Genomic DNA, 16,763 nt, shown 5'->3' with positions numbered 1-16,763 from the left:
TGTTTTAAAATCCTCAATTAGAAATAATATCTTTAGGGAAAAGGTCCCGCAGAGCTGAGAGTGACTTCACCAAGTAGCAGACTATTGGGGGATATTCAATCACACTGTGAACCTTGAGTTTGCATTTGCATTAATTCAATAAAATTAACCTTGGGTCAGGAAGCTGAGTTAGCAACTAGTGGATAGAAGGTAATCATAGAGCATCAGAGGGCATCTGGAAGAGAGAGAGAGATGCCTTTGTGGGAGATACTAGCAAGAAGAGTTAGTTAGGTGTCACCGAACCTCCCTGAACTAGCAGGTTTTCACCCAGTCTTTGAGTCTCAAGTCTCATTTATAAATAGAATGATAGAGATTTAGTTAAAGCTACCTTTAGCGGCAGTGGCAGAGCCATAAGAATTCTTGCCAGGCTTTCGACCTGAGTGGCTGGGCTGCTGTCAGAGAAGCGGGCACATAACCGCAGTCACAGTTGCTGGCTGAAATAGCAGTAGATTAAGGTGCAGCCACTGTGCCAAAGTTGAAGCAACACCAGACCCCGGAATAGAAGGAGGCCTTCCAGCTGTTTGACCAGAGAGGTGAGAGCAAAATCCTGTACAGCCAATATGGGAAGGTGATGAGGGCCCTGGGCCAGAACCCTACCAAGACCGAAAGTGCTCAAGGTTCTGGGAACCCCAAGAGTGATGAGATGAATGTGAAGGTGCTGGACTTCGAACACTTTTTGCCCATGCTTCAGACTGTGGCCAAGAACAAGGACCAAGGAACTTATGAGGATTATGTTGAAGGCCTTTGGATGCTGGCAAGGGAGGGAATGGTACCGTCATGGGTGCTGCAATCCATCATGGCCATGTCACATTGGGTGAGAAGATGATGGAGGAAGAAGTAGAGATGCTGGAGGCAGGGCATGAGCTCAGCAATGGTTGTATTAACTATAAAGAGCTCGTTGGGATGGTACTGAATGGCTGAGGCCATTCCCATATCTCAAGCTTGTGCCTTGCCCAGTGTGAGATTTCGATGTGGCCTGGAGACTTCCTAGGCTCCCTTATTACACTACCTTGCCCATTTGGTCTCTTTTGGATATTTGCCTTCACCAAATAAATTTGCTCTTACCCTGCACCTCCCCCCCCAAAAAAAAAAACCCAGACACATACATATTCAAAGCAAATTGTGTTCTTTTTCTTCCTGGAAGCGCAGCTAGATTCTCCCTTCAAAATCCATTATAGTTAGTAGTTCCATAGGGATGGATTCTGCTGACAGGATGCAGGGAGGAGTGGTGGGTACCGTGTCTCTAGATCAGGCACCTAGAAATTTCCTGTGTGGTGTTTTTGTTTGTCATTTATTTTCTCTATCCAAAGCCTCCATGGACAGAATCTGGGGGTCTTAGAGAACAGAAAAGCTACCTATCTGTGTAAGTAAGACCTCTGTGTAAGCACGAAGTAAATGGAAAATATGCCAAACTACTGCATTTTGCGTTACCTTTTTAAAGATAACTAAGTTGCTCTGACTCACACAGAAATTTGTATAAGGAATGGGAGTCCCCATGTTATCTGAAAAGAGACAATTGGCTTGGTGGTGTCAGAATGATGGAAATGAAGGGATGCAAGTTCTTTAGTGACTGACAACTCGGAAGGCAGACTCTGTTGCAAGTGAGACCTAGGAGATAGGTTGGGAAATGTATCATCTGTATAACTGGTTAAGGGACGCCTTTACTACGACACTGGAGGAAGGAGATGGGCAAGTTCACATAAGATTTAGCGGTTTTTCCCTCTTGCTATTGTCTCAGTGCCGGACCTTGACTATGGTAGGCAAGCGCTCCTCCACTGACCTACATTCCAGATTATCTTTGGCTGGTTTGAAAGCAAAAGTTAAAGAGATCACTGTAGTCATAATTTATCAGTGATGTATGTATATATATGTATATTATTTTTCTGGGACAAGGCCATACTCTTAGGCCTAGATTGGCTTTAAACTGTGGCCATCTCCCTGTTTCCCAAGGGCTGGGATTACACACATAAGTCACCGTATCTGGTTTAGCATAGCTATCTTGAAAATACTTAAACCCTTTCAAACAAGATTTTTGGAAAGACCAAAAGAGAATTTAGATCCTATGATATTGGCGAAATTATTAAGGCCACTCCACATAGTTAAAAGGAAGATTTATTTAGTGGGTAACTTACAAATGAAGGGATAGGTAGGTCGCGGGGTCTGGGGAAGGTGTATCGCAGTCCAGCGGTGTTCTCTGGAGCTCTCCTCAGTCAGCCTCCACCATCTAGGGTCCAGGAACAGAGAGAGCACAGCTGGCCCATCTCGATCTCGGGTCTCCAGGGTCCTCCCTTGGCCCCGCCTTGTAGGCATGACCGTTGCCAAAGCCTCAATGGGGGTTGGAACTTCCAGATCAAAGCTAAAATGGCTACCCACTACACTATACAGTCCTCCAAATGAAAGACAGCTATTGCTAACATTTTGTGGATTCCTTTACCCGGGAATTTGTACACTATTCACTCATATGCCACATAAAGAAGTATCAAGCAGTGCAAAGAGATTTGGAGCTCCCTCACCCAGTTGTTACAGTGAGCAAGTCAACACTCTTTTAAGCAATAAATCTATCTACTCAGTCTATGGATTTATTTTAATTTTAATTAAGCTTATCGTGATCTGTTAAGCTTATAATTGACTACTCATAGTTATAAACTAAGAACATTCTTAAATATTCTTAAAGCTAAACACTTCATTCTAACATATTTCTAGAACAGGAGTTTCTGAGTCAAATGATGAACGTATTTTTACGATCTTCCAGAAAAAAAAATGTACTTGTTTTCCGATGGCAGTGCATGAGAATGCATATTGTATTTAATTTAGAAAGACCTTCAAACTTGTTTCTCTGCTTTGCCCCTTCCCACCTGTTTCCCAGAGTTGATCTGCTTTCCAGAGTACTAACATGTAAAAATGCAGACCAGACCACATCAGTTTGCTGAGTCAGATCCCTTCCCAGGAGTCTGTGTCTTCACCACACCTCCTGCCCTGTTCACTGCAGCGCACACACACATGCTTACCACTTTCTGGAAGAAATCTGATTTCTTTCTCAGGGCCTCCGCATTCGGCCAGCAAGTCTTTCTTCCCACACTCATTTCACTTCCCCATCTCTTGTATCAATGCTGCTTCTAGGCATGGAGCTCCCTCACAGATCTGAAGTATACTTTTTACTTTTTTTCTCTAGTAGATCACTCTTTCACATTCTGAAGAGATTTGCCAACAGGCAGTCTTATCTTAGTTACCTATTCATAGGCTAGGCACCTCTCCTACTCTTGAATTAGAAGGTGTTCATTTACAGCTTCCTTTATCAGACATGTTAGAGGACCTCATGCATGGTGATGGTCCATCAAGAATTGTGGAAGGACAGAAGGAAGGAGGGAAAGAAGGAAAGAAGGAAGGAAGGAAGGAAAGAAGGAAAGAAGGAAGGAAGGAAGGAAGGAAAGAACAAAGGAAGGAAGGAAGGAAGGAAGGAAGGACGGGAGGGAGGGAGAGCCTACCCAAAGTTTTATGCAGGAAACTCTACCCCAAAATGACAAACAACAAAACAACAACAATAACAACAGAAAACAAGGAAAGGAACCCAGGAAGAGGCTCTCTAAAGAGGAAGCTTACTGTCCACCTTCCACTCAGTACAGTGAGGGTTCCCTGAGTTCTTTCATATGTCTCCCAGCTGCAAGCCCTCCTCTACATCATCTGTACAGCCCTGTAAGGCAGGCTGGATGGAGCCCAGAGGCAGATCCATATCCCAAGGCAGAGGATCCCAGCACTTGAGCCAACAGCACAGATGACAAGATGACTTCCTGGAAGCAGCTTACCCTTTGGCCATATACAGGCAGGGGAAGAAGGCTGCTTAGAAAGGAATCCTACTCTTTCTAGGTGCCAGGCTGGGCTTCATTTAAATAACCTCACACACATGAACTGAAAACAAGCCCCATAAAGTCTACTCTGTCGTTGTCAATAATGAGAAATGGGGAAGCAGCCACTTCAGGGAGGTGAGCTGGCTTGTCACTGTTATACAGGTTACAATGATTTACAGAGCTGGACTAAAATTTAACTCCGGAGTTTGCATTTTGAGCCCTTCCTGTAAATAAGGTCAGGGAGATAGAGACTAGAAGACACCTAGCAGGGATAGAATCAGAGACAGATAATGCTTTAAAATGCTTCAGGAGTTGGTTTGTCTTCAAGACTGATGACCAGAGTTCAGTCCTCAGGGTACTAGAAGGAAGGAATCAACTCCTACAAATTGTCCTTGACCTACACACACACACACACACACACACACACACACACACACACACACACTTCAAAAACACTTTTTTAAATAACAAAGTTGAAAATGAAAAAGATCTGATGCCTTTTGATTACATACATGAGGACAAGTTGTTACTAACAAAAAGACAACTGTTAAGGGCTCTTTCCTCTCAATTGATGTAATAATTTAAAATCAGTATCTGCCAGAAGTTCAATTTTGTTATAGTCATATTCCAAAGGTCAACTTCTTCATGGTGTTCAGTGTTGCTTGCAAGAGAAGTCTAGATCTAATTTCTCTTACCCTTTATGTCATGATGGATGCGTCATTTTGCCCTGTTCACTCCCATGTTGTTGCATGGCCACAGGGAAGCCATTCACCAGTATGCCTCCCTTTACACAGGCATAGCATTAACTCTCTACTCAAACTCTACAACTATTACCTATGTGACTTTGGGCAAGGCATGAATTCCTCCACAAAGCCTGAATCCTCATCTTTAATACAGGAAAATTACTGACCACACAAGGCTGCAGTGGAGATTAGTAAGACAAAATAAATCAAGTGTTTGTCATTTACTACATGCTTGACAGACGCTTGTCGCACATGTTACACTGTATAAAATTCAACTTCCGTAAGTGACATTGCCCAGCACTAGATTTATTAACATACTTAAACAGATTTCCAGGCAGCTATTTATCTTAACGATGTGTAGGGACTCCCCTGTTCATGGTGCTTCAAGACAACTATCTTTTAGCTGGAACAATGTGACTTGTCGATATCTCTTTGTATTATAGTAAAACTTGAAAAGTAGCAAGTGTTTTAAGTGGGAGATAGCTAAAGTCCCAAGACCATCCACTCCCAAATGCTGGGCCACAGGCTAAATAAAGGAATTTGAAGTTGATTTTGAAAGTGCTACTGAGCAGTTTTTCTCAGAATCGTTTACAGTTCGGATAGTTCCTTTTTCTTCCACAGTGTGCCTCAGCACTTCCCAACACTGTTATGTTAACCTTACAAACCACGACGCAAACCTCCGTTCTGTCCAGTCGTTATGGTGCCTCTGAACAACAGGAATCATTCTATCATGGACTTTCTAGCACTAGATTGAAATTACAGCTGAAAGAATTCGGAGAATAACAGAAAGGCTTTATGAGTTTCAGGCTTGGTCCTGTGCTAAATGTGTGGGTGTAGACACGGATTTTATTTAACATCAGATTGTTTTTGTTACTTAGCTTGGTTGGGTTTTTGAGTTGCCTGATAAAATACAGCTGACCCAGTTAAATAGGAATTTCAGATTAAAAAAGAAACTTTTAGCTTAATCATATGCCGTGCAGTATTTTGGACATATTTAAAACGTTATTTGTCCTTCACCTGAATTTTCACATTTAACTATGCTTTGCCTTTTTATGAACTCCATCTTGGGTCGCGTTTGTTGTTTGCAAATGGGGAATAAAGTGACATCTTCGTAGGATAAAGAATCTAACTTTAGTTTGCCTTTGAGGTCAAAATCGTTTAGTAAGACATTGTCGGATCTCTGGGAAAAAGGCCCTGGGCTGACTCAAACATAGGCTGCAGCTACCCTTACTAGATGATTTTCTGCAGCGTGAAGAAAGTTCACGAGATCGGTCTCTGAACACAGTCGCCACCGAGCTGAGGTCTGTAAATCCTCCTCCAAACAGCAAGTAGACATGTCAGGGACTTTCTCCCCAGCGGGAAAGACTCGCTCTCTTTCTTGTCTACTGGGGAAAACCGGGGCAGAGGCTCTGCGCACGCGCACAAGGACTCGGCGAGCCAGCGCCGGCCCCGCCCTCGGGAAAGTCACGTGGGCGAGTCCTCGCTTACCCTGTGGTCGGGGTCTGTCATGTGACCGGGATCCTTGGTGCTCGGGGATGGAGGCGGAAGAGGGGACGCCGCTGTGGCGGCTGCAGAAGCTGCCTCCGGAGCGGGGCGCCCCGGTGAGGGGTTGCGGGGAGGGCATGGGGGAGGGCGGGGTCGGGACATCCAGTCCTGGGTCCCCGGGGACAGAGTGGCGGCCCGGGGACTCTGCGCGCGACCCGGGGGTGCCCCGGGCCTGGGTGTGTGTGGGGTCTCCTTGCATTTAGGAAGCAGTGGTGGCGGAGCCCCTGGTCTATTGCATCTGCGAGTAGGTCGTTCAGTCTTTGAGGTCAGACCTCCCCAATGTCCCCTGTGAACTCTTTTGGTGCAGAGGTTGCGGTGAGACCTTGGTGGGCATGTCTCCTGGACGGCTGCTGGAGCCAACTCCTAACCAGAAAATAACTGGCCACCAACTTCTTTTAGGGTGGCCAAGAGGTGATTGCAGCCGCTGAAAACAAAGTCACGCACAACACCAGGCTTGTGGGGACCAGGGACGAACAGCCAGGCTTTCCCTGCAGCATTTCCAGGCGCCTGTGAAAGTGTTTGGTGGTGGCGCCCAGTCTTTGCCTGTGCCAAGAGTCTTGATTATGGCTCTCCTTCCCACATTCTGCTCAGGTTGTAGTGGGGGTAGTGTAGGTGAGGATGAAAGAAATTTAACTTCACTCTTTCCATTGTCAAGAAAAATGCATCGTAAACGTATTTGATTTTACAAATGAGGACAGTGAAATGTCAGCCTCAGGTTTGAGTGATTTCCTAGAGGTTTTCAGCCAGCCAGGGCCAAGATAAAGACCACGCTCTGATGTATGGACCGAGTCTCTGAACTTTTATACCTGCTTCCCTCCCTTAGAGAGATGGCCAAAACTTAACTTCTGTAAATGTCCGTGACCCTTACATCTCTTGAGTGGAGCCAGCCATCTCCTTCCCCGGCCTCCACCTTCTGCCACAGCTGTGGATAATCCCGTTTGGGGCTCAGCTCCTCTTTGCCTGCTTTGGTTCCTCTCTAGCCTGGTTTTGTTTTGATGGCCCCACCCTCATTACCCAGCCACTGGATCTAGAAAATCATCCTTGGACTCTCCCCTCTCAAACCTCCTTTACCTGTTCTCCGTCTCTGCCTCTGTAGCCCCCCACGATCTCCTAGTCTCACACTTTCCCCTCCTTGCACAATATCTTGGCAAAGTCTTGGAAAAATAATGTAAACACTGGGATGAAAGTTGAGCATGGGTTAAAGCCTTGGCTCGTTTCTGGTGTATGCAAAGCCCTCCATGATTTGGTCTCTACTCACCTTTTCAAGTCTTGTGACCTTTCACCCCTTCCTACCTCTCAGGAGCTGCAGTTCCCAAACCTGTGGTTTAGTTTCAATCCTGTGTGTGCTCATTGCTTGTGGTTGGGAATGCCTGCCAGCTGCTCATCCTTTTAACAAAGCCCGTTTTTTGCCCCTTCCCCCTGCTAAGAACATCTTTTATATCCACTCTCCCATATCACATCCATTATTTATATGTGTACTTTTTTTGGTAATAGACAAGCTCCATTATGGTAGAGCATTACTTACCCACAATTTCCTCACTTGTAAAATGAGAACAGTCACAACGCTTACCTCACAGAGTTGGAGGGAGTATCGGAATAGTGCTTGGTACCTAGGTAGGGGTTCACTGAAAGGTGTTTTTTGTTGTATTTCCATTCTATATAATAAATGGACTGAACTGTTCAATACATATGTTAGGAATAAATAAAAGGCAGCATTTTAATTTTTTTTCAGTTTTGAGTTCTTGGTGTTATTTTATCATAGGACAGTATGGGAGAAGATGTAATACGTGTAAAAACTTGGGATGAATTGCGTATTTATGCCACATAAACATACTGTCTTACTGCGTTAGCCAGTGTGTGGAGGTGAGTCAGAAGTCACTCACCAGTGTGGTGTTAGTAGCGGAGAGTTACTGTTTACCGTGTCGTGGATTAAGATCTAAGAGAATCAGTTAAGTCAGAGACTTGAATTGTGGAAGCAGTGATAACAGCATTAACAATAACAAGGCAGACTCATGGTCTTCAGATGTTCTGTACCCGCCTAGCATGATTGAGTTTCTTATATGTAATTCTTATGACATCGTGTGGACAGATGCTGTGGGATGTATGGCAAATGTGTTGCTAATTAATCAATAAAACACTGATTGGCCGTTGGCTAGGCAGGAAGTATAGGCGGGGCAAGGAGGAGAATAAAGCTGGGAAGTGGAAGGCTGAGTCAGAGAGACACTGCCAGCCGCCACGATGAGAAACAGCTTGTGAAGATGCCGGTAAGCCACGAGTCACGTGGCAAGGTATAGATTTATAGAAGTGGATTAATTTAAGCTATAAGAACAGTTAGCAAGAAGCCTGCCACGGCCATACAGTTTGAAAGCAACATAAGTCTCTGTGTTTACTTGGTCGGGTCTGAGAGGCTGTGGGACTGGCAGGTGAAAGAGATATATCCTGACTGTGGGCTAGGCAGGAAAACTCTAGCTACAAATGGCGCCCAACGTGGGGCTCGAACCCACGACCCTGAGATTAAGAGTCTCATGCTCTACCGACTGAGCTAGCCGGACATTTTCCTCTTCCATTTGAACTGCAGAAGATTTAAATAAGACTAGGAGTTAACGGAACTGGGAGGCGTACTAACCAGCTCTGTCTCAATCATGTTTTGTTAAGTTGACATGATTTCTGTTGCTGGTGGTGTAGAGTGAAGGGGATGTAGAGGAGGAAAGGGCGGTGAGGGCTTTCTCAGAGCATTACAGAGTGAGTAGGGATGTGAGTGGAGGCAAAGCAAAGTCAAGTTAGTAGAGCTCCGGTGGGAGGCTTTGATGTGACAGTCGTACTTTGTTTGGTCATTGGTCTAGAAATGATGTCCTAGGACCCTGAAGGAAAACTTTTAAAAGTACTGTTTTCTATTCAGGAATTTTGGAAAAAAAAAAAAAAAACCAACAGTGTATCTTTAATATTATTTTAGTTTCTGAAGGTAGACATCATAATGGAAAGTCTGAGATTTAGCTTGGGAGACTGAGGCAGGAGGATTGCCATAAGTTTGAGACCAGCCTGGACTACAGAAATGAGACCTTGTCTCAAAAAACAACAAAACCAAAATCCAGACAACAAGCAAAAACAAAACAAAAAATCCCTCAAACAAACAACAAACAAAACAAGAAAAATGAAAAAAAAAAAAAGCCCAACAATAAATCTTAAAAATGTTACCTTTCTGTCTCAGCTGGTTTTATAAAAGGGATGTTGTGCCAACCTCTGTGTTCTGCAAGGAAGCGAAATCTGTCTTGTCATTTATTTTAAAGTACTTTTATTTCCCTTTTCTCCCTAGCTGCTTCACAAAATAATTGATGGCATGTGTGGCCGAGCCTATCCTGCCCACCAGGATTATCACAGCGTTTGGGATTCAACCGAATGGAAGCATGTTCTGGAAGATGTTACCATGTTTTTCAAAGCTGTCGTGGGCAAAAACTTCTCAGATGAAGAGGTAACTTCACTCCTGATCTCTTTCCCTGGTAATAAGCGTGGCCCAGAGTTTCTGAAGATGCTTTTGGGGAGGATTCAGCGCAGGTCTTCAGTACTGAGTACATGATACAACAACTGAAACATCCAGTTAGGAGGGAGGGCAAGTCCGGATTGAATTTTTGGGGCCTTTGTAGTTTTTAGTTGTTTTTTTCTCTCACTTTAACACGTTTAAAGTGTACAGAAGAAGGCAGGATGCTAAAGACCAGCCTTCCTGTTCTGGTTGCTGGGATTACACAGTTTAACATTGGACCTCATGAGGTGTGCCTTTTACACCTTGGTCAAGAATTATTCGCACATATTTATATGAGTTGTTTACTTTAACAAATGGAGTTCTATGTGTTTGTCTGTTGATTTGGATGATAGTCTGGATCTGCATTTCTTTGACTATATTCATCTAATCCGTTAACATCCCTTGACTTTTCACTCTCTTAGTGGGGATTTTGGTGAACAGAAGTTCTGAAGTTAATGAAGTCCAGTTTCCCAGTATTTTCTTTCAATGCTGAGTGTTATCATTGTTGTATTTAAGAAATGTGAAGGTATCTTGGGTTTTCTTGTGGAGGCTTGATTGTTTTAGCTTCCACAATCTTCTCTCAGATATGTTTTGAATTCATATTTTTCTGGGGGTCAGGGGCTGTCTCAGTTTCTTTTGCACAGTGTCCCATTGACTCAGTGCCATCTATTGGAATGACTGTCCTTGCCTCACCAGGCTACTGTGCGGCCTTGGTAATAAATCAGGTGGTCATGTGTGGGGTCTGTCTCTGGACTCTATTGAATTCCGTTAGTCTCTGTGGCAGACAGAGTTTCTACCCTGCTTTAATTACCACAGCATTAAAGATACACTACATTAATTCTTGATATCAGCTGATAGAAGACCTTCAACATCATGTTTTTTCTTCAAGGTTGCTTTGGCTCTCCTTGCTTCTTTCTGTCTTCGTGTATACTTTAGAATCAGCTTGCCAACTGTAAAAACCAATTTGGGTTTTAGTGTGGATTGCACTGAATCTCTAGATTATTTGGGGGAGAATTGGCAGCAATATTTAGCTTCCTAGCCTGTGACCAAAGGCTAGGGCTCTTGATTGGCTTCCCTTTCTCTCTACTGTTTTATAACTTTTAATATAGAAGTCTTACAAGTATTTGGTTAGATTTCTGAAAGATGCTGTTTTTAGTACTCTTTTATTCTTTACTTGTTTCTTATTAGGATGTAGAAACTGTTGGACTTTTATATTCTTCCCTATATCTGATACTTTCCTTAGTTTATTTAGTGTGTATATTTATTTAGTGTGTATACACTAAGTATGTATGTGTGTATTATGTATATATATATATATGTATATATTTTTTTAAACAAAAAATAAGGGAGAAAATTACTATCTTACCTCTTAGTTGTTAGCATATATACCTGATGTTATAGGTATCAGTTGGTAGATTAAAGAAGATTCTTTCCAACTTGGCTGACTTTGGTTTTTACTCACCAATGGCTATTACATTTTATCAGCTTTTTAAAAATTATTTCCCCTTATTTTGTTAATGCATTGATTATTTTTATATGTTAAAATAAGCTTGCATTGCTATGATAAATCCAGTTTGGTCATGAAGTATTACTCTTTTTCATGTGTGCATTGTTTGGATGACCCAGTGTTTCGCCTAGTTTTTAGGTCTCTATTTGAGTGACACTGGCCTGTGAATTCTTTCCTATGATACCCTTGTCAGGGTCTCAGGTTTTATTCTGTTTGTGGAGTGACTTTGAAAAGGTTTTTGTTTTTCTCTCTCTCCCTGTCCTTTGGAAGTGTTTATGCACCATTGATTTTCTTTGTTTAATGGTATTGAGCTACTTAATTTTTAAAATGGGATAAAATTTTATCTCATTAGCCTTTATTTAATTGCACAGTTGTCAGTAATATGACTGTTAATTTAGTCTTTTAATGGCTCATTGTGTGGTTTACTATATACGTTTTAAACTGCTGTGTGTTTTGAAGTTTTGGGGTGTGGCTTGTATACATCATATCATTGGATTAAGTGGCAGTTAATATTTTTATGTTCTGAAACTTCACTGATGCTTTCTGTGGGTTTCTTTCAGTAACTAGAAATTGTGTCAAGATCTCTGAATATGTGCTTACCCATTTCTCTCTTTAGAACTGTAGGGTTTTACTGGGCGGTGGTGGCACACGCCTTTAATCCCAGCACTAAGGAGGCAGAGACAGGAGGATCTCTGTGAGTTCAAGGCCAGCCTGGTCTACAGAATGAGTTCCAGGACAGTCACGGCTACACAGAGAAACCCTGTCTTGAAAAACAAAAAAACAAAACAAAGCAGAACTGTAGAATTTTGCCTCAGCGTGTATCTTGAAGCTGCGCAGTTCGGCGCACACAGACTTAGGATTTGGAGCTTTTCTCTTGGGTGTGTCCACCTATTTCTTAGAAAACTCCTTGCTTTCCAGGCTGCCTTGTGCACAGTTAGTCCCTTTCTTTACCTTCTGGCTCGCAGGAACTTGTTAAGACCTGTCTGGGTTACTCATTTTCACCTTGTGCTTTTTGTAGTTAGTGAAGTAGTTCTTTCTCATTGTCCTGTTATTTTAAGAAGTGTGTGGGAAGAGGATGGCATGTTTTTACATTTGAAGCAGGAGGTCCCTTTCACTCCCCTGACCGTTTGTGTGTGTTTTCACAGACACTCCAGCAACTGAACCAACTGAATTCATGTCATCAAGAAGCTGTTATGAAATGCTTGAAGAGTAGGAAAAATGAGATCAAACAGACCCTGTTAGGAGAAATAGTTGATATTTCTTGTGCGCAGCTACAGGATTTTGATTGGCAGTTAAAGGTAAGAATCCAGTTATTTATATGTTTTTGTGTGTAATATTTAAATATACTTAGTCTTTTAAAATAAAAATATCTAAAATTTGTTATTTCAAGACTACATTGTTCTAAGGTAAAAGCGAAGCTCATATAAGTTATTGGTTTGCATTAACTTGGACATAAAGAGCATTCTAAGCAACTAGACCTTGTGTGGTGCCATCGGACTGATAATGAATTTTCCTAGACCTATTAATCAGACATGGAGAAGTGTGTATTTGGCATATAACCTTGGTAAGAGTCTTCTAGATGCTGTGGCTTTTTCAGAATTGATACATTATTCTACCTCTAGGAGGAAAGTGTATGTCACAAAGCAACAGTTTTGAAAACATTGTGGAAGAGGGTGAGAGGGTTGTCCTGAGTAGAGAGAGAACAACTTCAGAGCACCTTTCTGTTCTTTTTAGGTACCAAACTAGTAGACAGAAAACAGATACATTCTGTTTGAGTTTAGCATGGCCTTAGATCCAGAAAGTGCTTCCTGTAGTTTTGATGGACTAAGAGGACAGAAGTTTGGAAAGTGGGACCGTTAGATAGGCTCATAACTGTAAATAACCACACGTAGACAAAGTTGTCTTAGCTGAGGAAATGGACTTTGTAGTTCTCTTTGTGGCTCAGCCATGTTTAAATTTTTTTTATTAACACGCTTATTTTATTGACACAAAACTCTGAATGTGGTAAGTATGTGATACAACCAAAATTTGAAATGATTTTATACCTGCTACACTGATGAGCCAAATGATAAAAAGCAAATGAATCACTGATAACCTGAATAAAAGGTTTTCATTGAAATAGACATTTAACATTTAAATAAGTGTGGATAATAGGGGAGAGGTGCTAGTATAGGATTTGTGAAGGATGTTTAGTTGATTTTGCTTATCTAATTGTGGCTTAACTGATAAGGCTTCATTGCATTTTGTTGGGAGACGTGCCGTGCTTTATGGCAGGGGAAGGCTCCACAACTATGCAATTTTTTATGTTAATTTCATAATCCCTTTAGTTTTGGTTGCCAGACTTAAATATTTAAACAAATAGGACCCCTGCCAGAAAAGAATGACCAGGAATTTAAAATCATGTTTTGTGAAGTTTCTTTGAGACACTGGAGACCATGTACCTAGAAAAGATAAGGCCAATTGCATACTGTAGTTATGCTCGGAAGACTAGACATCCTTTGGGTAGTATCTTGATAGTATGTTCATCAACAGTTTGATAGCCAATCATGAGTTAAGTTGCTTAATTTCTAAGAGTTTCTTCTGAGTATTTTTAGTTTTTTATACATGAAGCGTCATCTTGGAATCTTTAACAGTTCTGGTTCTTGCTTTACTGGACACGTTGAGCACTTCTGAGTTTCTATAATATAACACGGTTTTGGACCTGAAGGAAGTGTTTTGTTTAGCCAGACTCTGATCCAGATACTGGCTTTTGGACAAAGTGCTGGCTCTCTTCTTCCTGCCCACTTCCTGTGTTTGTTCTGTCTCCTTCTCCTCCCGGTCTTTGAATGTGTGTTTAATTTATCACTCCTGCTTCCCAGAATTTGTAAGCAGACAGGCCATGTGCTCTTACCAAACTCCGATGCTTGCTGTGCGTAGTCCACCTTACTGTTTATCATCGTCTTTGTCACCTTCAACAGCTCGCGCTTTCTAGTGACAAGATCGCCACTTTACAGATGCCACTTTTAAACCTTCATCTGGATGTGAAGGAAAACGGTGAAGTGAAGCCACACTCCATTGAAATGAGTAAAGAGGAGCTACAGAATCTAATCACTTCCTTGGAGGCAGCTAATAAGGTATGTACTTGAATTGGATTATATAGTTTACGTCCTGAAGCCTCAGCAGACCCTTAGGTAGGAAAAGTAGAATTTCTGCGGGGTTTAATGTATCTCATTTTACTGATCCTTTATATCAAACGCAGAAAATACTTTGTTGGAATGTTCTGACCTCTACTTTAATGTTGTATTAATTATAACTTACAATGTTCGGTGACCAAGTTCTGAATTAATTATCTGTAACTCCTGAAACAAAAGCAGTACTGTTACAACTAGAGTTTTTGTTTTCCTTCAGTGTTCATTAAGCTTAAAAATGAAATTTTTACCTTGAAACCATGACTGAACATTAGTTGACTCTCAAGTTTCTATAATAAAAAAAAAAAAAAACCTTTATGATTCTAAAAAGGAAACGTCTTATTTGGACGGACAAATGGTAGACAGTTGCTTTTGTAACATTCCGAGTATGGGAGCTGAAATATAACTGTCGTTCTGACAAGGTCAAGTTGAGATGCGATAGAACTAACTCATGCTCCAAATCCTCACATTTGCAGAGTGGCGTCTGAACGCCAGCAGCCAGTCCCAGCGTGTAGTACGGGAGCAATCAGTGTTTAGCAGCAGGAACTGGCTGTGGGGAAGACGCCAGCGGGACTTCCATTGTCAGTGTTGACTTGTTAGTGGGCAGCATTTCTCGAGAGGGCTAGTCCCAGGCCTTGGCTCCCAGCTGTTCTTGGTCACCTCCCTGGCTGCTGTCATCTTCTGGATCCCCCTGTCCTCTCAAGCCCTCAGAAACATCACCTCCTTCCCGTTCTCCACAGCTGGCATTTTAATTTTGCCCTCACATTTGATCGTCATTATCCAGTAAGGAGGCCTGGTGGGCGCAGCTGTCCATGAGAAGTGGGTGTGGTGGAACCTGGTACAGGTGCTGAGTGACCGAGCACCGATCTTGGCAGGCGGGAGCCACAAGCCCCTGCCGTCATTTGCCTGTGGCTCTTCAGATCCATCTTTAGAGTTTATCTAGCAGATAGCGGCTTCACGCCTGCCTAACCTGATACCGCTTCTCCCTGTTTGTGTTTTAAGGTGGTCCTGCAGTTAAAATAACTGCAAACGGTGACTCTCAACACTACCAGATGTCACTGCTACACCGTGGCAGAGCCGGTGCTGTGTTCAGAGGGTGGATGCTGCAGCAGGCTGAGCAGGAAGCGATGCTGAGATGACAGAGATGAAAATCTGTCAGCAACCCTAAAGACCAGGAAATTGTATGGCTGATAGGAAATGCATAGAATGACAGATGAAAAAGCTGAAGTCGCAGTTTGTGTTTTCGCAATGACTGTTTCGTCTCGTTTATTAAATAGTTGAGAAATCTGTAGATAACGCCTTATTGAAAGGTAAAAATAAGGTCTAGAGTAATGTAAACACACAAAGCACAGACATCCAGGACTGTTGCTTGAATGCGAATAGCAAGCCATGTATTATGAAGATATAATTTGTGATATTGGAAAATAATGCTTTAAAGCCTGTATAAGCTGCATATGTCACTCAGGAGGTGGCACGTCTTTTCCTGTTGCAAAGAAAAGATTTTAAGTTGTAAAGTCTGTTATCAGACATGAACAAGAAAATATTTAAAATTTGTGTGAATAATTTGAGATTTATGAATGTTATGAACTAAAAGCAAACTACAAAAAATGGAAATAACATTATTATTTCTGCACATCCCCACCTCCTCGGGAGACTATGGTCTGAGAAAAAGAGAAAGCTGTCATTGATGGCATGGTGTACATATTGTTATTCACATATAAATTTGTTTTTATACATACTTAATATGGAATTTGAGCTTTTGGATGGTAACAAATTAATTGTAATACAAGCCATTTTTCATCTCAGCTAACTTTAAAAATAAGCATTCTGAACAAATAAAAGTGTCTGGTTTTATCTCTGTGTGTTGCTTGATCTCAGTGACTTCCTGCATGCCTCAGTGGTTGATATGTCATTAGCTGGCCCCCCGCAGTCCTGTGGCTCGATCAGGCATCAGTCCGAGCGTCCAGAGCAGCGGTGATTACGGATCCCCTCATACGGCTGCAGGCAGGCTCAGACGAGCCCGTGAACGAGGGCTGCTCTCTGGGCTGTGGCAGAGCAGTGACTAGAAACGGAGCTTGGGACTAAGCATTCCTCAGTGTACTACTTCCTCATTAAGAAGTTTTGGGTATGGAAAGTGTATGTGAATGGTGTGCTCCATGAATGTGGGTGTTGATTTCTTCTTTGGCAAGTCCCTGCAGTCAGAATGGCGCACTGACGGCTTGCAAGAGCCATGCAGCAGGAGGCCTGGTCCTGTGGTCTCTGGGTTATATCCATCTAGTGCAGCCCCTTCACAAAGGAATACCGTGTTCCTCCTCTCCCGCCACATGGTTCCAGCAGCCTGTTCCATCTTCCTTGAAGTTTGATTGACATGCTGCCTAATGCCCTTACTTAAAGTGTCAG

General features: G+C 42.4%; 1 protein-coding gene, 1 non-coding gene and 1 pseudogene across 2 annotated transcripts; 2 read left to right on the top strand and 1 right to left on the bottom strand.

Moving 5' to 3' along the window:
* The first annotated feature begins 532 nt into the window (after positions 1-532).
* LOC131920776 (myosin light polypeptide 6-like) lies at positions 533-960 on the top strand (annotated as a pseudogene).
* A 5,161-nt stretch (positions 961-6,121) lies between these two features.
* On the top strand, positions 6,122-15,984 carry Commd8 (COMM domain containing 8). Its single transcript, XM_059275962.1, has 5 exons — positions 6,122-6,228; positions 9,486-9,641; positions 12,342-12,494; positions 14,154-14,309; positions 15,366-15,984. The coding sequence occupies exons 1-5, from the start codon at positions 6,163-6,165 to the stop codon at positions 15,384-15,386; spliced, it is 552 nt and encodes a 183-aa protein (XP_059131945.1). The 5' UTR covers positions 6,122-6,162; the 3' UTR covers positions 15,387-15,984.
* Positions 8,652-8,724, bottom strand: Trnak-cuu (transfer RNA lysine (anticodon CUU)). The gene has a single exon. It is a non-coding gene; the product is annotated as a tRNA-Lys (tRNA).
* Positions 15,985-16,763: the final 779 nt, after the last annotated feature.

Source organism: Peromyscus eremicus, chromosome 10 (assembly GCF_949786415.1).
Source record: "Peromyscus eremicus chromosome 10, PerEre_H2_v1, whole genome shotgun sequence".
NCBI classification, from domain to species: domain Eukaryota; kingdom Metazoa; phylum Chordata; class Mammalia; order Rodentia; family Cricetidae; genus Peromyscus; species Peromyscus eremicus.
The sequence above is the reverse complement of the archived record's forward strand: the minus strand, read 5'-3'. Positions and strand labels throughout refer to the sequence as shown.

What these genes read in the sequence shown, in the direction of transcription:
- Commd8 (XM_059275962.1), top strand. Translation starts at nt 6,163, where the DNA reads ATGGAGGCGGAAGAGGGGACGCCGCTGTGGCGGCTGCAGAAGCTGCCT. An exon ending in AAAACTTCTCAGATGAAGAG is followed by an intron (nt 9,642 to 12,341) that starts GTAACTTCACTC and finishes GTGTTTTCACAG; the next exon opens with ACACTCCAGCAACTGAACCA. An exon ending in ATTTTGATTGGCAGTTAAAG is followed by an intron (nt 12,495 to 14,153) that starts GTAAGAATCCAG and finishes CACCTTCAACAG; the next exon opens with CTCGCGCTTTCTAGTGACAA.